Genomic DNA, 18,662 nt, shown 5'->3' with positions numbered 1-18,662 from the left:
CAATCCAAGGGGAGGGTTAGGGAAGTGATATTTATTGACTGTTGTCTGTGTATTATTATTTCCCTTGGCCTTATAACGTTAGATGATTGCACGTTTTAGAAGAGGAAAAAGCGATAAATATTTGCTGAGCTCCGCGAGTTCACAAGGTGTTGAAGTGTTTTTGAGCCAACTCGCTTGACCACTCTTGACCGCAGCCTCAAGCCCCAGATCCCTCCCTCTCCATCCTTCCCGGTGGCATGGTAATCTCAACGAACGGCCCGAACGCCAAGCCGCTTCTCGGAGACACCAGGGTAAAAACCAAGTAGGTGGGTATCCACTCTACCCAAGAGTTTGCGCGGAACAACACGGAATCGTGCGCACGCGCGGGCACGCTTATGGGCGGGGCCACGACCTTAGGTCCCGCCCAGCCACTGTGCGCTTCCTTTTCCGACGAGAGGCGGGGCCCCGGCGTCAGCGGGAAACGCGGGATGGTATTTTTCTGCTACGGGCTGCTGCGGGAATGGCAGGCTTGGGGAGTTTGGTCCTGCGGCCTTGGATTCGAGACCTGATCCTGGGGTCAGATGCATTCTCAAGTCCGCAGGCGGGGCAGCTGCTCGAGGTGAACCCTCCCCACTCTAAAGGGCTCGGAGAAGGGCAAAGCCCGAGGGCGGTGGGCAGGGCCCGAGGGTGGTGGATTTGACGCCAGTCGACGCCGTCAGGTGTTACAGGAGGAGGCCGAGGCTCCGGGCCCGTCCCACGCCCCTGACCCCTCTGACGTCGCAGCGGCGCTCCTTGTGTCTGACGGGACCCACAGTGTCCGGTGCCTAGTGACGCGGGAGGCCCTGAACGCCTCGGACTGGTGAGAGACGCGGCGCGGGCCTGGGGAAATCCCGAGTCTAGTGAGAGAACGCGAGGCCTCAGCCGGAGGTGCGCGGGGCCGCAGGCGGGCAGGGCTGTGTTTGAGGGGGCTAAGGCGGTGATGGTCGTGCTTGTGGCAGGGAGGAGAAAGAGTTCGGCTTCCGAGGGGCAGAAGGCCGGCTGCTGCTGCTGCAGGACTGTGGGGTCCGCGTCCAAGTCGCCGAAGGTGGCGCGGTGAGTGGTGAGGCTGGCTTGGGTGGGTTAATGAGCATGACTCCGTGACAGCTCCTAACACCTGCCACTGAATTCCTTTAGCCCGCAGAGTTCTACCTCCAGGTGGATCGCTTCAGCCTGCTGCCTGCAGAGCAGCGCCGGGAACGGGTGATTGGTTGGTAAGTGATGCCTACCCCCCCCCCCCCCCCCGCCTCAGCTGTTCTCCCTAATCAGGCCTGACTGCCTTTGGCACAGGTCTTTTGAGGGGGAGGGCTTAGGCCCCTAGTAACAACATTGCCTACTACTCTCCTCCCGCCCCCCAGCAACCAGGACCCGGATGTGCAGAAAAAGCTCTTTGACTGTCTGGAGTGAGTATGGAATTGGACTCTTCGGCCAAGTGTGGCTGTGTCAGGCGATGGTAGATCTGTGTAGACAGGTCTCAGGATTGTTCCTCAGCCTTGTTTTCTCTGTTTCTTTAGGGAGCACCTTTCAGAGTCCATCTCCCCCAGTGCAGGTACTTACAGTGTTTGGTCAATGATTCTAACGCCCATAGAATGACATCCTCGGTCACTATCTTTTGCTTCCTTAGTAAGCTCTTCTCTCTACCCACCCTTCCCTTCTTTAAGTTTTGGCCCATCCTTTCGTCCCCTGCCTTTAGGACTTTCACTGTCCCAACTTCTGGATGAAGTGCAAGAGGACCAGGAGCATCGGGGGGCGCTAGTGCATCTGGCTGAGAGCTGTCTGATGCTGACAGGCCCTTGCACAGCACCCCCCCTCACCCGCTGGACCTCCTCCTGCCATAGGGCCACGGTCAGTCTGGGGCTTCCCTTGGGGAATGTCTGGGTGAGGAGTTGAGCAAGGGCTGTGCTAAGAGTTTATGCCCCCCAGGGAGAAGCTGTGTACACTGTCCTCAGCTCATGGCTGCACATCTCTGAGAATGACCAGCGAGTTCTGAGCTCTCTGCGCCCAGGTCAGAGAGCACCAGGTGTGGAGGACTGGAGAGGGGAAGAGGAGGGTACCTGGGGGCCCAGTACCCACACTGCTAATAAGCTCCCCCTGACCTTCAGGCCCTGAGCTGCCTCCACCAGATCCAGGTTTGCAGGACCTATCGCTGACCCTCATTTCTCCTTCCTCGCCTACTTCCTCAGGTAAGGGGGTGCTCGGGCCACAGCCATTCACTGCTATCACCCAGGTTCCCAGGCTGCTGCAAAAGTTTGCACACCCAGGTAGGGGATGAACACAGTCCCTATAGGCCTCCCTAAACTCATGGGCTACTGAGCTGAGAGGGCTGTGCCCACAGTCAGTCCCCTCCTTCCCAGGAACTCCAGCTTTATCCAGCCACATGTCCTCGGAGGAAAGCGGCGCCAGCATCAGCCTTCTGCCTTCCCTGTCCTTGGCTGCTTCAGACCCAGCGCAAAAGGGCAGTGTCCAGGCTGTACCAGCCATCTGTTCAGCCCCTGGCCCCTTGCCCCCTGGCTCCCCACACCCTAGCCATGTTCCCAGTTCCCCACTCCTGAGCTGTACCCCAACACTGACACCCCTTGGCTATATACCCAGTCCACATCAGGCCATTGTGACTAGGGCCCAGAAACCTAGCCTGGAATTCAAGGAGCAAGGGTTGACCCCCAAGAACTGGCAGCACTCTCCAAGGACAAAAAGCACCCCAGGAGCCCTGGAGTCCAGCCCTGTTTGGGTGAGCATACATGGATAGTAGAATGGGGTAGGGCTTGAGTGGAGCTGGGAGTAGGGGTGGAGGAGTAGCCTTTGATGGGGTTAGGGGTCCTTATTGGCCCTCTCCGGATACCACACCATCTTCAGGACCCTCCAAAGCGGCACCGTGATGGTTCTGCCTTCCAATATGGGTACGAGCCACCCTGCACCTCCCTCTGTGCCCAGGTCCAAGCCACCAGGTGAGTGCTTAGGGCTGCCCCTACACTTTCACTCACCAGTCCCTGTCCCCATTGACCTACAGCCATGGTTCTCTTCCCAGGCTCCCTCCCCAGCTCGTGGCCTGGGCCCTGCACTTTCTGATGGAACCGCCGCCAGATTCTCAGCTAACCCAGGTGTGAGGGATCATGGGGGAGGATATATGCACACAGATCCAGGCCTGGGATCGACAAACAGTGCTCCACGCTCTGCTCCTTTGAGTTTTTTAATAAAATAATCTCATGCGGCAGGAAAAGGAGAGGGTCAGGGGTTGGGGCCGCCGCCTCTTTGGTCTGTGGCTGGGGAGGGTGGGTTTGGCTCAGGGCTGGAGGGCTCTGTAGACTGTGGGGGCAGAGGTTGGGCTCCAAGGCCAGATCCTGCAAGGGAAGGAAAAAGGGAGGGGAGGGGGTCAAGACTGGACCAAGCTGTCCTGCCCCCACTCCCAGCTGGCCCCAGCCTTCTCTTACCTAGGCTTGGAGATGAAGGTGCCTCAAGCTTTGGTCTCCGCTTGAGGACAGGGGAGCGCTGCAGCCGCAGGGGCCGTTCTGAGAGACATAAAGACTTGGCAGGGGGGAGCTGTATTGCTAGGGTCTTGCTGCCTGTTCCCATGCAGTCTCCATCACCTCCAGTGTGTGTGTTCCAGAGCTCACACTGTTGGCTTCAGTGCCTCCCTCCTCCCCTGCCACACCCCACCCCCCACACACACACACCCCACTCCCCGGGGCAAAAGCTGCTCTTCCGTAGATGAAGACAGGGCTAGGACGCAGGGTCTGTCAGACCCTTGCTCCAGGCCTTCTGGCTCCTTGATTTCTCAAACCCTTACATCACTGGTAGCCCCCTCCAGATAAAGACCAGCCACCAAGGGAGCCTTGGAGTCTACCCTCCCCCATCTCCTGCACTCAAGCACACAGGGACATGTCCCCCCTCACCAACAGGGGCCTGGAGCTGGTCCTCATGCACAGACACTGCTCGTCGCCCTGCTGAGAGAGGCCTCGGCCTCAGCTGGCCATCTAGGGGAGGCCACAATATCAGGGTATGTTCCGGACAGCTACCCCCACCCCAGCCCTTGCCTCCCCCTTGTCAAGGTCCCCAGTCCCATATTGGAGTGGGGCCTAGGGTGCCCACTTACCTTCATTCCTGGGGCCCAAGCATGGGTCCTCCGGGAGACCCAGGCTGTCTGGGGAGGGGCTGGCTCTTCGCGGGCTGGGGCTGGGACAAGGAGAGGGGGGCCCAGGACCGTCCTGTTGGCCCCAACCACGGCCCCTGAGCTCTGCATTCAGCTGCTGCCCCAGTGTCTTCCAGCTAGTAGACTCAAGCCCTTGACCTCCTGGACTAGGTCTGCACGAGGGGTCTGCAGGGAGAATGGTATAAGCCTGACCATAGTCTGACACCGCCCCCCCCCCCCCCCCCCCCCGCCTACCCTTTCATGTTCCCCAACAGATGGTGGCCCTTACTCACCAGCAGACACAGAGTGGGTGCGGGACTTGATCGAGATGGGAGGGGCCTCGGCGGAGCTGTCCATAATATCACCTGCAAGGTGGGGCTGGGGGTTCAGGCACCAGCCCTTGGGAATGAGGGGAAAGAAAACCTGGCCTCTTTGCCTTTTCCCCCAGGAGAGCCAATGCCTTGAGACTATCTCTAAGGACAACTCCCTCACCAAAGCTGTACTGCCCACGCAAAGGGTCCCACTTACCATCCGAGCCGGCCTTCTTGATCTCTCCGTCCTTGCTCTGTAGGAAACAGGGAAGTCAGACTCAGTCCAGTCCTGCCCTCATTCTAGCAACTGCCAGTACATGTCCAGCAGGAGATGCCGGGATGGGTGAAGAGGAAGCTGATGTAACCCACGGGTGGTGAGGAGAGGCTGGAAGTAGCTCCCCACCGAGGACTATGTTACGAGGCACTGAGCTGCACCGGGTGCAGCACAGTGAGATGAAGGAAACGACTGGGGCTGAGGCCTTAGGGCAGGACTAGGAGGCAGGGCAGTGGCCCGAGAGGATGTTCCTGGGAGGATTTGCTATTTTATTTATTTTTTAGATTTTATTTATCTGTTTGACAGATCACAAGTACAGAGGCAGGCAGAGAGGAGGGAGGAAGCAGGCTCCCTGCCCAGCAGAGACCCCAATGCGGGGCTTGATCCCAGGACCCTGGGATCATGACCTGAGCCAAAGGCAGAGGCTTTAACCCACTGAGCTACCCAGGCACCTGGATTTGCTTGGGATCATGACCTGAGCCAAAGGCAGAGGTTTTAACCCACTGAGCTACCCAGGCACCTGGATTTGCTATTTTATTTTATTTATTTTTTTTTTAAAGATTTATTTATTTATTTGACAGAATTAGAGAGAGAGAGAGATCACAAGCAGGCAGAGAGGCAGGCAGAGAGAGAGAGAGATGGAGAAGCAGGCTCCCCTGCCAAGCAGGGAGCCTGATGCGGGGCTCGAACCGAGGACCCTGAGATCATGACCTGAGCCGAAGGCAGAGGCTTAACCCACTGAGCCACCCAGGTGCCCCTGGATTTGCTATTTTAAAGTGACAAGATCTGGGTTCTGTTCAATCTACAGAGGAAGGACCATCCCAGCTCCAAGGAAGAGGTAGCAGTGGCCAGGGCAGAAGCCGTGAAGGAGGAAAGGCTGAAGCTGAGAACTATTTTGAGGAGGAGGGGGTGGACCTGATAGAGCTGTCATGAGTCTCCTTCTGGTCACATATGTCACCCACAGACTGCCACAAGACACATGTCACCTGCCCCCTCACTTTGCACTGTGTCCTTCCCAACTTACTTGCTTCCTCTTGCCTTCAGCACTCCCGCTGCCTCTGCTCACGCCAATCCTCTGGAGCATCACTTGTACCCGCTGTTCAAAGGATGGGGCCAGCTCTGTCTCCCCCCGCTCCAGGGGCCGTCGCTGAGGACAAAAGCCCAAATGGGGAAAGAGCCCACCACCTCAGTCCTAGCAGAGCCCTCACCCCTTGTCACCAGGCCTACCTTGTCAGGTCTGGTACCCAGGGTTTCCTCCTCCTCCTCCTCAGCAGGTAGGAGTATCATGGAATAGGCTTTGCTTTCCCGAGTGTAGCGAGGCCGGCTCCTACGGGCAGGGTCAGGGCTGCTGGTGCCCCCCTCAGCCCCACCAGACTCCTCACCACGGCCGGGACGGGCTGGTGGCCGCAACAGGTCTCCGAGTGTCGCCTTCCGAGTGCGCGGAGCTGCCCCAGGGCTGGTCTCTAGATCAGGCCGTGGCCCCCGTGTTGAACGAGGCTTCTTGAAGGCAAAGAGGGTACCCAGCTTCTTTCGCAGTGTACGAGGAACAGGGGTGGCACCCCCCTCGTTGGCCGGGTCTTCTTCGGGGACCCAGCTGTGGGAACAGCCAGCAGTGAGTAGGAAGGCCCATGGGACATCCCACCCTCTCCCACCCCCTAGAGCTGCCCCTCACTCACAGGCGATCCTGCTGGATCAGCCTTTTGGAGAAGAATTCCTCCACGCCCTCGTCCACGCGGGCACTGAGCCCATTCCCTTCCTGCGGCAGAGCTGGGGGCACCTGGGGGACACCATAGGGTCAGGGCAGAGCACAACCATGAATTCTTTCCACCCGTTGTCCAACAGCCTGGCCTGGGCAACTCCCGGACTGGGCAGCTGGAGTCACCCTAAAGGGCTACTGACAGACATTCTTGCTGTTGACCTGGTGGGCAGAAAAGCTGGTTTCACGTATCTCCTCACCAGTGGTTGCCCCTGGACACACACCCAGCCCACACCTTGTCCCATGGAGTATACTACACACCCTGAACCAACAGGCGAGAACCCACTGGCCCCCTGGGTCACACATTCCCACTTGCCACCCCCTCTGCTCCAAACAGTTCCCCGCAGTACCCTCCACCCCCACCCCACCCGGCCTGCTGGCAGCTCGGCAGCGCCTGCTGCTGCGTCAGACCCTCTGGGGGGCCTCAAGCTGACTCTCTGCCTTCTGTCCCGTGCCCACTGTCCCCACCCGCACCCAGCACACACACATCTCCCCAGGTAAATACCCACTGGACCTGCGGTTGATGCAGGACTGTCCCCACAGCCTGGGGCCCCGCATCTGTCAGTAACCCTGGGAGGAGAAGATGGACACCCTCCCTCACAAATCCGTCCCTGCAGAGGGCCAACCCAAGATGCAGTCCTAAAACTGAGATGTACCCCCAGTGAAATCCACACACTCATGACCCTGCATGACAACGGCCTGAGGAAACGCCAGAAATAAACCAAGGCACGCAGTACGACCAGGTGGTCTTGGGCCCCTACAACCCACTTCCCTAGCTGCCATCACTCCTGAGAAGCGGAAAAGCCACTGTGACCCCCCAATTCCACGAGCTCTAGAGTGGGGGAAGGGCGCTCACCTGGGGGCCCCCCGGTGGTGGCCGGTGGTGGTGCTGGCGCCGTGGCCGCGGCCGGGCCCGGGTCGGATGGCGCAGGGGCTGTCCAGCGGGTGGCAGGTCCATGCGAGGCAGCAGGCCGGCCTGGGGTCCGGGAGTGGCGGGGCTCGGAGAGCCACGCGCAGAAGGCCCCGCCTGCGGCTCCGCATCTTCCCCCGGAGCCGCCAGCTCGGGCTCCGGTTCCTCAGCAGCACCTAAGGGGAAAGCACCAGAGGAGCACCGAGCAGCGAACCCTGGGAGGTGGTGGCGGCAGCGGAGCTAGGGCAGCCGGGGACCCGCCCAGGGCGCGGGGAGGGGCCCGGCTATGCCGCCCGCCCCCTGCCCCTCCCCCCCCACCGCTGTCCGTGGTGCTGAGCGCGGCCCTGAGCAGCGCGGCTCTGCGCGGCCGCCAAGCATGCGCATCCTGGGGGTAGAGAAAGGGACGGGGGAGGCGAATGGAGACGTGTCCGGATCCTGGTCTGCTCTGGTCCTGTTTCATGCTGACCGTAGCAGACCCCAACCTGCAAATTGCACGGAGGGCCTGGGCTGGCTTAATCAAGGGTGAGGGAGTTCCTAGCACAAGACTGAATGAATGTGTCCACGTGTCCAGGTTCCCAGATCTAATGGAGAACGTTCAGCCCGGCCTGGTTAACTCCCTTTCCCCACAGACCCTGACTTACTGTGAGTGGAGGGAACCAGGGGAAGACCTTGGCTGCACTCAGGCCATTTCTGTGGGGGGCTGTCATCCTAGTGGAGAGAGCAGAAACTCAGGTTGGGACACAGGAGGGATGTCTCCCAGCCTTCCACACTTCATAACAAGATGGGAAGATCTAAGAGTTCTAGGGCCAGGGTTCCAGGACCACATACCTTCTGTTTGTCTTCATCCTCCTCCTTTTCCTTCACCTCCTCAGGGAAGAAAAGACCTTCCAGTTCCCCAGGCCCAAGGGGGCTGGGCTCACCTCCATCCAGTGCTGGTATGGCAAGAGGCTTTGCCACCATCGCCTGCTGAGCCAGACTCTCCACCTGCAATACCAGGCAGCCCAAAGATGGGCAGTTGGGCCTCAGCCATAGTCCCATCGGTCCTAAAGAAATTCTGAAATACCCCTGGGCTCTATGACCCCAAAAGACATTACAGAACCCCTGCAAGGCAGTGGCCAGGTCACTCTGTGTATGTGTGTGCGCGCGTGCATGCACACGTGTGCAAGCACGTGCACAATTCTCCCTCACCAGCCGATCCCGGGCTGCATTCAGCCCCTCCAGTGCCTGAGCCACAATGCTCTCTGCCAAGGTCCCCGTGACTGACAGCCGCATATCCCTAAGAGCAAGACATAGCAAGGATTAATGGACTATCTCTGCCCAGTCCTATTCAATCCAGTCCAACCTCAGGCCCATCCAGTCTACCTGAGTCTAGTGAAGGCATCTTGTAGCAGGTGTTCTGGGAGCAGCTCTGGGAGGCCCCTTGAACCCACCAGAACTCCCTCTAGCTGCTCCCTCCACTTGGGTCCCTGCAGCATCTGTGGGCAGAGGCTCCTTGTTGTGTCCAGTGTGGCCTGAGTGAAGTCCTGGGCAAAGACCAGAGCATGGAGAGTGTGGTCTGAGGCTCCAAACCCCACAGAACATTGACACAAGGGATATCACAGCCAAACCTATGAGATCGGGGTTAAGCTTGTATATGGACCTGGGGCTGGGGCAAGGGTAATATCTTACCTGAATATCCTTGCGGCAGACCTCACCCACTTGTCCTAGGAGGCCTTCTAGCTTCTGCCGCAGCTGCCACTGATGACTTGGGGAGCTTCCAGCCTCATACAGAATTGGGAGAATCTGGAAGCCAAGCAAGAGAAGGAGTTGCAAGGTGACACTCGATTAAGAGGGAAAGGGTCCTTGCAGCAGCGGTGGGGAAGGGGTGCTCACACTGAGAGAGAAGTTGGCATTTTGGATGGCATCCTCCGCCTGGTGCACAGCAGCTTCGCCCTGAGGCCCAGCCCCACAGCCCAGTAGCTCCACATGTTCCTGCACTGACTGACACAGCTCATTCACTTCCTGGGGGATGGGGGGAGGTGTGCATCAAGAATCAGTGCCATCCTAGCTCCCTCCAGCCTCCCAGACTGATTGCTTCCTGCCCAGGGTCTCCATCTGGGTGGGTGAGGTCCTGAAGCCAGTACTATCAGGCCAGCCATTCAGGAACCCTATCTGTTCAAGGAGGGCATGAAGTGTCCCCTTTGGATCATTTTAGGGACTTTATATACACTTCCTAAGTGTCCAGAATAGGAAAATAAGGAGCTGTTAGTCTTTTCTATGTTTTAGAAGCTCAGTCTGCTCACTAGCCATGTAGAGGACAGACTGAGGGGGGCAGAAATGGGAGTGAGGAGCCATGGACTAAGGACCAGGGAAGCAACAGATATTTGGGGTGGGAGCGAGGAGCAGTGTGTTTGAGAGTTAGCCAAGATAGGACCAAGTCAGTCTGTGGGGGTTCTAGTGTGGCCAGGAGAGACCTGGCCCAAACTTCCGGCCACAACACTTGGTGTGTATGAGCACCAGTAGGAATGGGTTCTAGGGTAGAGAGAAGAGTTTGTGGAAGGTGATGAGGTCACTTGAAGGTGTACAGAATGTGGAGCCCCCACAGGATGTCTGGGTCAAGATGCCTCAGCTTTAAAGCCTGAGAAAGAAGTGGGATTTGGGAATTGATAGGTGGGAACATTTCACAAAGGCAGGGTAGTAGAGGGAGATTATGGCCAGAAAAAGCGTTGCTGGGTTCAGCTCCAGCAGAGGTCAGTGCAGAGGAGAGTCCTATGAAAGGGAAGTCACAGTTGGGCGACAAGCATCTGGGGGTTGGGGGAAGTTGAGGGAGGATTTTTAAATACCTCCCATCTTGAACAGGACAGTCTATTTAAATGCTTTAAAAAGGTATCCAGGGGTGTTATTTGGGGGAGCTACCAAAAAGAGGGACTTGTCCTGGAGATCAAATGCAGGCACTCTAGCCCCAAGAAAGTCAGAGGCTCAAACTCATGGCGATTCCAGGCACCACAGTTCTTCCCATCCCCTATCTTCTGTACCTACTCAAGGTTGAGGGAGGGGACACTAACCTGCTCTGAGGGGTCTGAGACCAGCCCCGGTGGCTGCGGACGGGAGGTGCGGTCGGAAGAGGCATGGTCCGCACGGTTATTCCTCAAAAGACAGGCTTGGATCTGCGCATAAGGGATATAGAGAAGTGGTAGGAGGCGGGGCCACGGCACAGAGAAGGGCGGGGAGGAGTGAGGAACCCAACCTGATGCACTGCACGTGCGGTCAGCTCCGGGCGGCTGCGATGTGCCTGGGCCACGTCGTTCAGCGGCAGAGGCATGTCCTTTAGGCTGCGGTTCTGCTCCAGGGCCTCTGCCACGTCCATCAGGCCCAGAGCAGACGTGTGGTTTCGGTCCCAGACAACTGACCTGGGCCAGGCCGGACTTCAATCAAGGGCGGAGCTCCACAAGGCTCCACCCAACCCCGCTGGCTTGTCCATTCACCTCACGCCCGGGTCCCCAGCATTTGCCCCTCCACATTCGGCTGCCCCTTAGTCCAGTAAGCAAGCACCCCCGGCCACGCCCTCCTCCCCCTCTGACCCCGCCCACCGGAGCCTTGTGTTGACCCGAAGTGCCTTGGCCAGCATTTTGGCGCCAGTGTCCCCCATGGCGTTGCCGCTGATATCCAGCGCCATCAGGTTAGGATTGGTACCCAAGGCCCGAAGCAGGACGCTGGAAGCCATCTTCAGCCGTGACTCCGCCACGGACAGAGACTGCAGGGGCTGGGGGAGGGGGGTGAAAAGCGCGATTTGGATTTGGAATGGACGGTCAGCAAGCAGAGCAAGTTCCAGCGTCTGACAGAGCAGGAATCACAGGGGCCCGTCTATTGCCAAAGGCTCCCTCATGGCCCCAAGAACTCACACAGTCGTCATCCTGCACGAGCTGGACAATCCGGTGCAGGACGTCGTCCAGAGTCTCCCTGTGGGGCAGGGGCCAAGGTTTTGAAGGACCTGGGTAGGTGGCGGGTGGTGGGGTGCTGTCTGAGGTCCGGGAGGGAGTGGGATAGGGGCTCACTTGCACCGGACGTTGAAGTTCCTTCCAAGTGCCACATGTCTCAGGGACCGACTCCTTCCGATGGCCAGCACCAGAGTCACCATGTCTGAGCCGAAACCTAGGGGTGGCTCCGGTCACGCATCAGGAGAGGCTGAAAGGGTGGGCATGGAGTGGGAGCTGGGTGGGCAGTGGGGGGAGGGTGGGTTTCGGGGCGGCCTCACCATTATCCGCCAGATCCAGGGAGCTCACTGCGCCAGCATCACACACTAAGTCTTGTATCACCTGAGCGCCCGCGGAGCGCAGCTGAGGGTGGAAGGTGAGGCACGTTCAGACCAATGGGCTGCAGGTGCCGAGACTTAGGCGCCCGATGGCCGGCGCTTGCGCCTCAAAGTCCCGTTCGGCGCGTGGACCCATTGCCAGCTCACGTCTCGGGCCGGCGCTCACCTCACAAGCGCTGAGGTCCAGGTGCAAGTCGCTCGTGTGAGTGTTGAGCGCGAGGCCTTCCAGAAGGGCCCTGGGAGGGGATGTCACAGGGAGTGGCGGGAGCTGGGAAAGGGGGCCCCAGGACGCGAACGAATACCAAGACCGAAGGACCAAGACGCCGGCAGGTCGTGGGGGCGTCAGGAGCAGGGTGAAGCTCTGGGGGCCCCGGCCTGAGTGGTGGCCGCACACGTACCCGTGGGGGCGTGGCCATGAGCAGCGACACTGACCTGAGCGCGTCGGGCGGCAGCTTGCAGCCGGCCAGGCCCAGGTGCCGAAGCGTCCCCGCGCGGCTGAGAAACAGTTGCAGCGCGGCGGGCGCAGCGTGGGACTTCCTGGGGTGGGCGAGCGGGAGGAGTGGGCTTCCGGGCGCAGGAGGGCGGCTCCCGGCAGTCTCCCCCCACCCAACGCCCGGACCCGCCCCCCTTACGTGCGGGAGAAGACGTTCCTCGAGGCGTCCAGGTGGCTGAGGCTGGTGCAGCAGCCGCGGGCCAGTGCTGCGAAGAGCTGCGGGAGGAGGGTGTGGGCTACACCGACGGAGGACCGAGACCCGGCCCCCCTCAAAACCCCGGTCTACCCTCAGGCCCGGCCACCGGCCCTACAGATGATCCCCCCCACGGACCACCCTCTCACAGTGTCCAGGGCGGTGTCGGTGCCCGCAAGATTCAGGAACGTCAGAACATTAGGACGGCTCAGGAAACTATACAGGCCCTGATGGGAGGATGGCGGTGGGAGGAAGTCAGGGATCACATCACCAAGAGCACCCTGACATCCCACTGCCCGCAATCATTGCCTCTAAAGACAACCACTTACCCCATTGTCCTCCGAGGCCCCCAGCGCGCCAGGGTTCCCGGAAAGGTCCAGGTGGGTTAGGGCAGTGTCAAAGGCCACATTGGAAGCCAGTGACCGGCCCAGAGACCTCATTCCTGGTGGCGGAGGAAGGAGTGGCTCACCGATCAGGGAGAGCCACCCCCACCCCGCCCCCTGCCTACCTCACCTACCTCGAGGAGTTAACCCGGTCTGGGCTAGGCTGAGTCTCCTAAGGGCTCCAGGTCGATGCTCTAGGTGTCTGCTGAGAGCAATCATCCCTAGGGAATGGGGGTGGCTGTGTGGCTGTCACCTCCTCCAGCACCCGCTCCCTGGGGTTCCCTAGGTTCAGCCATACCTCGGTCATCCAGCAGGTTCCCCGTAAGGCTAAGCTCTCGGAGGGCAGAGCTTGAGTGCCCTGCCAGTGCCTGGGCCAGTCGCCGGACAAAGTCTCTGGGGACCAGACCCTAGGCGTGAAACTCTGACCCTGGATTCCCATCTCCTCCCCAGCCACAAGCCTCCCCATCCCAAGCTCCCAGACTCCTGACCCCAAGCCCTACCCTGTCCCCCTTACCCCCTCAGGCCACAGTTCTCTAGCACTAGCTCCTCCAGGTGGGACGACTGACTCATCATGTGCAGAATCTGCTCTGAGACCTCAAGGCTCTGAGAACCAGAGTGGGGGCTCAGTGAGCTGCACCCTGGGCCCCGCACCCTGGGCCCCTCCCCTCCCCTATATTCTCACCAGCTTCATGTCCACACAGGAGAGGCACTGGAACCACAGGTTGTAGGACAGGGCGGCCACACTCAAGGCCAGGTCCCTGGGTAGGAGAAGGGGCAGGGGCAGAATTCAGGGCCCTCCAGCCAGATCCTCGGCCCAACATCCCCCTCCGTGGAGAGGCCGCAGCTGGGGAATGTGGGTCCTCCCTTCCCACCCCTGGCAGGCCACAAACCGACTGCCCAGATGGCTGAAGTCACACAGGCTGAAGTTGCGGCAGCCCTGGCGATGGTAGATGGTGTCCACATCCTGGATGGGAAGAAGATGTCTTCCACTGGCTTGGGGTCAAAGGGGAAGGGACCCTATGCACAGGGGGGATCAGATGCCTCCAGAGCCCCCCAAGGAGGGCCCTACTCTCACCCACTGAATCTCTTCTCGGAAAGGGAAGCCATTGTAGTCACACAGAGCCTCGTATGTCTCCAAGAAGCCACCTGGGGGAGGTGCCAGGGGTATAAAGGGGTGAGGAGGAGAGAGACAGAAGGAAGAAGATCAGAGCCAAGCCGGGTGGTGGCTGTACTTGGGGTGACTAATCAGTTTCAGAGACCCCCAATTCAGGGGTCTGGGCCTGCAGGATGGGGGTAGGCTGGAAGCCCTGGGTGGCCTTCTCTTGGCCCTTACCACAGGGGCTGCTGGCCGCCGTGTCCTCAGAGGGGCTCCTTCTCTCCAACCGAGCCAGCATGGAGGGGGATGTGGGCCTCCGGAAGAGCTTCCTGGGGTGCGGGGAGAAGGGGACAAGCGACCTGTAACCCCTGGGATAGGAGGCAACCCACTTGTGTCATCCCCAACACACCCCTGCTGCCCTCCTTTTCTGCTGGTTCCTTGTAGTCGCTGGGCCTCACCCAAGGCTGGAGCGAGGGAAGACCTTCTTGATGGCGGCAGCGACGTGCTGGGCTAGCTGTTCCAGAGCGGCCACACCCGGAAGCTCCAGGACCAGCTCAGGCAGGGACTCTAGCTCAAAAGTCACCTGGTGGGGAGGAGGGCAGCTGGGTTGCCCTCTCTGTGTGGGTGCCGGGGTGGGGGGCGAAAACCAGGCTGCAGGCCACGGGGGTGGGGCACTAGCTGTTTCACCTGAGGGGGTGTCTCCTGCAGTGCCATGGCCTGGACCTCCAGGTAGCTGAATGTGCAGTCCACCTGTGGAGAGCTGGAATCAGCTGGAACCAAGGCCCTAGCCCCACGCTCCTGGGATCCCAGTCCTCTGTGCAGCTGGAAGATCTGAGCCAGCCCCGCCCGCTATGGAGCCCAGTGCTGTAGGACAACAGACAGCTTGGCCGGCGCAACCCTCACCAAGGAAGCTGCTGGAGGGCAAGGTGAAGGTGGCAGTCAGCCCCTGGCACTCACCCGCAGGGGGAGGCAGGTGTGGAGCAGGTAGGCTCTCCAGCGTAGCAATGCCTGTAGGGAGGAAGTGTCTGACGCCCAGGACAGGCCAAGGGGCTCTTTTAGCCTGGGCCCCAGTGGTCCTCCCGCACTCAGCCCCCTGCCATACCAGGACATGACCTTGCTCAGCACCGTCCCGCTCTGGTAGCCAGGTTTTCAGCAGCAGCTCGGCCTCCTTGGGCCACAGGAACCTGGTGATCTCGCCTGTGGAATGGCAGCCCGCTGGGTGATTGGGTCCTCCCGCGGAGGCCAACACATGCCCATGGTGTGTACCAGGCCTGGGCTCATCTATGGGCCAGCAAGGAAGGAGTGGAGTGGATGTGGGGGCGCAAAGCTCTGCAGAGGCGCAGACAACACTGCCTGCAGCTGCCCCCGGACGCTGGGTGTGCTCTGACTTTGGAGCCAAGTAGGCGGGAAGGGCCAGCACTTACCTCTCAGCTCACACGATATGCCGTCGGGGGTCTGGGCCATAGGGCCAGGCTGGGCCGCTGGGTGGCCCAAGGAGCTCCGACGAGAAACAGTTGCGGGCGGGCGCGCACACAGGAAGCCTGGGGGCCCTGGCCCGCACTGCAGCCACCTGCTCCTCCTGCAGCGGAAGGTACGCGCTGTTTCCTGCCAGGCCGCCCCCAGCCCGGCTCCTCCCCGCCCCAGCCTCCGCGGGCCAGGAGACGTAGGAGGGGGGCAGAGTCCCAGCTGTCCGCCCCGCTTGTCGCGCAGGAGCTACTCTGGCAGGGCAGACACGGGGTAGGAGTTGGACGCCTGCAGCATGCGCCTCTTGCGGTTCCTAGGCCCCTACTTCCACCCCGCGCCGCAGTCCCTGCCGGGAGCACCAGGGGGCGCTGCCCGCTCGGGGATCCCTGCGACCCACCCGCGTTCGTCCACTCCAAAACCCAGCTGGGGAAGTGGACTGGGGGCCAAGAGGGGCGTCTATTCAGCAACGAGCATCGGTTACCTCCCAGAAATGCTCCCAACACTGGGGTCACAACCTGAAGGACCTAATCTGATGCTCCTAGCCTGGAGCCTGTGAACCCCTTGGAAATCCACCAACTTTTTTTTTTTTTTTTTTTTTTTTTTGAGTAATCTCTACGGAGACTGGGAACTCACGCCCCAGAGATCAAGAGTCGCATGCTCTACCAGCTGAGCCAGCCAGGCCTCCCGGAAACGGCAGAAAAAATGCCAGATGGGCTCAGGCGCCCTTCTCTGCAGCACACGGTCCTCAGCTTTTATCAGGTTCAGGCTGGTTGCAGGCTGGAAGGTGGAAGTACCCTCAGGAGGCAGCCTTGGGTTAAATGCCTAAACCCCAAGGGTTTCAGGGAGGGGTGAGCAAAGGCCAGGTACATGGGGGTTAGCTCCCCTCCCAGACCTCTGCTGGCTGGGAGGGATCAGGAGGTCACGCGGTGGGGTCCTGCTAACCAGAAGCATGCTGCCCTAGGAAAGACCAGGGACCTAGAATATGGAGGGTTCACAGGAGAAGAAATATTTCTTTTTCTTCCACTACAATCCAATGAAACTCCACTTACTAGGAACAGCGCCCTGCCCTGCCCACAGCTCAGCCGGGCAGAGGTAGAATAGATGAGATGGTGAGCAGGGTCCCTTGGCTTCCTTCCCATCCAGCCGCCCCTCTCCACCTCAAGGCTTGGAGAGAAGGGGGAACATCCTCCGTCAGGTGATCAGTCAGCTGGGGACTGGCTAGGGTGGGTGGGAGGCCTCAGCTAGAGAAGGTATTTTTGCAAACAGAGGCACCAGTCCTCCTCTGATGTCTCCCAGCTTGGAAGAAGAGTTTGGGTTAAGATTTAGGACTCCTAAGAGCACACAGCACCCACAAGCTGCTTTTAGGATGAGAACTCAGTAGGTCTCTTGCACTGTCAGCAGGCCAGGCGGTCGGTCAGTGGAGAAGGCTGGTTCTAAGGGCCGACTGCCCGAATGGAGGCCTGACTCCCCCTCTTGCCAGGTGTTCCACACTCAAGAAATTACTTCTTTGGGCTTCCAGTTCATAAGGTGGAGCTATTCACTTACCTCTAAGTGTTGCTGTAAGCATATGAAATGCTGTTTAAGGGCTCACAGCAGCGCCTGGCACTCTGGGAGGACTCACCCCCGCCACGTCTGCCACGGCAACCCCAGGGCCCCACAGCCCACCACGAGAAAATCCACCTGGCCAGGGGTTTCCTGTTGAGAATGATTCCGAGGAGAAATACAAGAGGCAAGCACCGCCAGAGGAGACCGTCTCCAGGCGAGCAAGACACAGGTGGCACCTGCCCTGATAAGAGCCGTGGGGGTGGGCACGGGCTGCTGAGAGCACGCCCTGGTCGGCAGGGAAACCGGGGCAGGGCTCCCGGGCTCCCCACGGAACTGCTGCTGCCCAGGGCGGCAGTGACCAGACTACCGCATGTCTGTCAGAGTCCAAGGGAACACATGGGACCCAGCTCCTACCATGCTGGGTGACTCAGTGCGAGGGGGAGAGGCCTTCAGCTCGTCTGTGTTCTAGATGGCATGACACTCTGTGGGCGCTCAGGAAATGCTCAAAGCGCCTCCGGAGGGCTAAGCCCCGCCTGCGGCAGCTGCGTGGGAGGAGGGGCCGAGCAGGCGCCCGACTGCGCCTCCCGGGGCCACAAGGCTCCCTCAGATGTTTTCCAAGACTGATCCAGACCACAGGCTAGAGAAGGGCTGCGCGGCAGCGGGCGGGGGTGGGGGGGTGAGGGGAGGGGGACGAGTCCAGGTGTGTTAAGGGAGAGTTTGACTCCAGTACCTGCTGTGCTGTAACAGTGGGTAAGGGCAGACCGATCAGGCAAGAACCCCATCAGAAGTTTTCTGCTGTCGAGTGAGGAGCGGCTTCTGTACTTTAACGCTTATATATGTATAACCTATATTTAGATAGGTTTTATATATAACGGAGTCACACAGGGTGCATCATGGGCTATGCAACGGGGGATCCCTCCTAAGTTTCTACTCCATCAGACTGGGACTTTCCGTGGCCCCTTCCATCCAAAACTGATCTACTTTAAAATTTTCAATCAAGTTGCATATATACAATGAGATAAAAAGGTATGCTTTAGATAGAGATCACACTGTTCTGCAGAGATTATAAACACCAAAAATTTTATTAAATTATATGGCCACTGAAACACTGATAGGGGTACTGTGGCCCCCACAGGGGCTGGCCCACGCCTGAGGCAAAGACCCCAGACAGCCTCAGGCCACTAACACTGGGTCCAAGGAGCTGACCGCCAGGTTCTGAGTCTTGAGGCCTCAGACCCGTTTTCCTGGGAGAAGGGACTATGTGGAAAGTACAAACAGCCAAAGGTCACACACACCTTACCTTTTGTTACTTCTCACTGAAAACCACTAATTCAGAATTCTGGTTAAAAAGCCCTGGAATTAGTGGCTAAAGCTTTTACCCAAAATGGGTTTGCCAAAGCTATCTGCCCAGAAATGGCCAGCAGCAAGAAGCTTCACAAATGCATCAACCTCCCATTCCAATTCCCTTTCCATCATGCCTCCCGTGGGCTTGCTCACAAGATATGCTCTCTAGGAACCTCCCTGCAGCCTGTCTCCCCTCCCACACGACCTTCTCTAGGGCAAAATGGGCCCAGCTTCTATTGTCCTGCACCTGGCAGAACTCAAGGTACTGATCTCAGCCCTCACTGCGCTGAGATCCAGAGGACAGAACTTCCCCGAGCCCCCTTCTTCTCTAATCTCTGTGGTCACCCTCTGCCGCAGGGACCCACTCCTAAGGTGGATCACGGAGGCTTAGCGCCTTTCCACCCATACCTTGCTACTCACACACACCTCTGGGGAGTTAAAACCTGCGGCAGGATTCACTC

At 59.4% G+C, this 18,662-nt stretch overlaps 2 protein-coding genes across 18 annotated transcripts; one reads left to right on the top strand and one right to left on the bottom strand.

Annotated features, from left to right (window-relative positions):
• The first annotated feature begins 353 nt into the window (after nt 1-353).
• Nucleotides 354-3,232, top strand: ACD (ACD shelterin complex subunit and telomerase recruitment factor). 10 transcript variants are annotated; one of them, XM_032325027.1, is made up of 12 exons: nt 354-598; nt 699-838; nt 978-1,071; nt 1,153-1,229; nt 1,374-1,418; nt 1,530-1,564; nt 1,709-1,860; nt 1,939-2,035; nt 2,118-2,276; nt 2,379-2,743; nt 2,869-2,960; nt 3,041-3,232. In XM_032325027.1, exons 1-12 carry the CDS (start codon nt 500-502, stop codon nt 3,117-3,119), a joined length of 1,434 nt encoding a protein of 477 aa, XP_032180918.1. In that variant the 5' UTR covers nt 354-499; the 3' UTR covers nt 3,120-3,232. The 10 variants fall into 10 exon arrangements, with proteins under 10 accessions (XP_032180918.1, XP_032180919.1, XP_032180915.1 ...); XM_032325028.1 differs by having other exon boundaries at nt 356-598; nt 2,118-2,198; nt 2,370-2,743; XM_032325024.1 differs by having other exon boundaries at nt 406-598; nt 1,939-2,020; nt 2,199-2,276; nt 2,370-2,743.
• CARMIL2 (capping protein regulator and myosin 1 linker 2) lies at nt 3,189-17,357 on the bottom strand. Of its 8 annotated transcripts, none has more exons than XM_032325013.1 (39): nt 15,273-17,355; nt 14,951-15,045; nt 14,806-14,856; nt 14,536-14,598; nt 14,307-14,431; nt 14,086-14,177; nt 13,828-13,898; nt 13,643-13,716; nt 13,435-13,510; nt 13,267-13,355; nt 13,051-13,145; nt 12,887-12,973; nt 12,699-12,811; nt 12,519-12,596; nt 12,316-12,392; nt 12,116-12,220; nt 11,850-11,919; nt 11,627-11,708; nt 11,427-11,523; nt 11,274-11,346; nt 10,962-11,134; nt 10,619-10,781; nt 10,437-10,538; nt 9,265-9,393; nt 9,061-9,174; nt 8,755-8,915; nt 8,581-8,668; nt 8,221-8,376; nt 8,034-8,100; nt 7,339-7,568; nt 6,403-6,503; nt 5,954-6,320; nt 5,751-5,873; nt 4,670-4,706; nt 4,435-4,506; nt 4,106-4,327; nt 3,906-3,986; nt 3,444-3,521; nt 3,189-3,353 (listed from the first exon to the last, which is right to left on the bottom strand). In XM_032325013.1, the coding sequence occupies exons 1-39, from the start codon at nt 15,310-15,312 to the stop codon at nt 3,241-3,243; spliced, it is 4,230 nt and encodes a 1,409-aa protein (XP_032180904.1). In that variant the 5' UTR covers nt 15,313-17,355; the 3' UTR covers nt 3,189-3,240. The 8 variants fall into 8 exon arrangements, 6 of the variants coding, with proteins under 6 accessions (XP_032180904.1, XP_032180907.1, XP_032180905.1 ...); XM_032325015.1 differs by having other exon boundaries at nt 3,239-3,353; nt 3,910-3,986; nt 15,273-17,356; XM_032325016.1 differs by lacking the exon at nt 9,265-9,393 and having other exon boundaries at nt 15,273-17,356.
• Between the last annotated feature and the right edge of the window lie 1,305 nt (nt 17,358-18,662).

This window comes from Mustela erminea, chromosome 19, assembly GCF_009829155.1.
Source record: "Mustela erminea isolate mMusErm1 chromosome 19, mMusErm1.Pri, whole genome shotgun sequence".
NCBI lineage: Eukaryota > Metazoa > Chordata > Mammalia > Carnivora > Mustelidae > Mustela > Mustela erminea.
This window is presented reverse-complemented; position numbering and strand designations above follow the sequence as displayed.

What these genes read in the sequence shown, in the direction of transcription:
- CARMIL2 (XM_032325013.1), bottom strand. Translation starts at nt 15,312, where the DNA reads ATGGCCCAGACCCCCGACGGCATATCGTGTGAGCTGAGAG. An exon ending in CCTGTGTGGACATGAAGCTG is followed by an intron (nt 13,356 to 13,434) that starts GTGAGAATATAG and finishes TCTGGTTCTCAG; the next exon opens with AGCCTTGAGGTCTCAGAGCA. An exon ending in GACCGGGTTAACTCCTCGAG is followed by an intron (nt 12,812 to 12,886) that starts GTAGGTGAGGTA and finishes CTCCGCCACCAG; the next exon opens with GAATGAGGTCTCTGGGCCGG.
- ACD (XM_032325027.1), top strand. Translation starts at nt 500, where the DNA reads ATGGCAGGCTTGGGGAGTTTGGTCCTGCGGCCTTGGATTCGAGACCTG. An exon ending in CCTCCTGCCATAGGGCCACG is followed by an intron (nt 1,861 to 1,938) that starts GTCAGTCTGGGG and finishes TATGCCCCCCAG; the next exon opens with GGAGAAGCTGTGTACACTGT. An exon ending in GCAAAAGTTTGCACACCCAG is followed by an intron (nt 2,277 to 2,378) that starts GTAGGGGATGAA and finishes CAGGAACTCCAG; the next exon opens with CTTTATCCAGCCACATGTCC.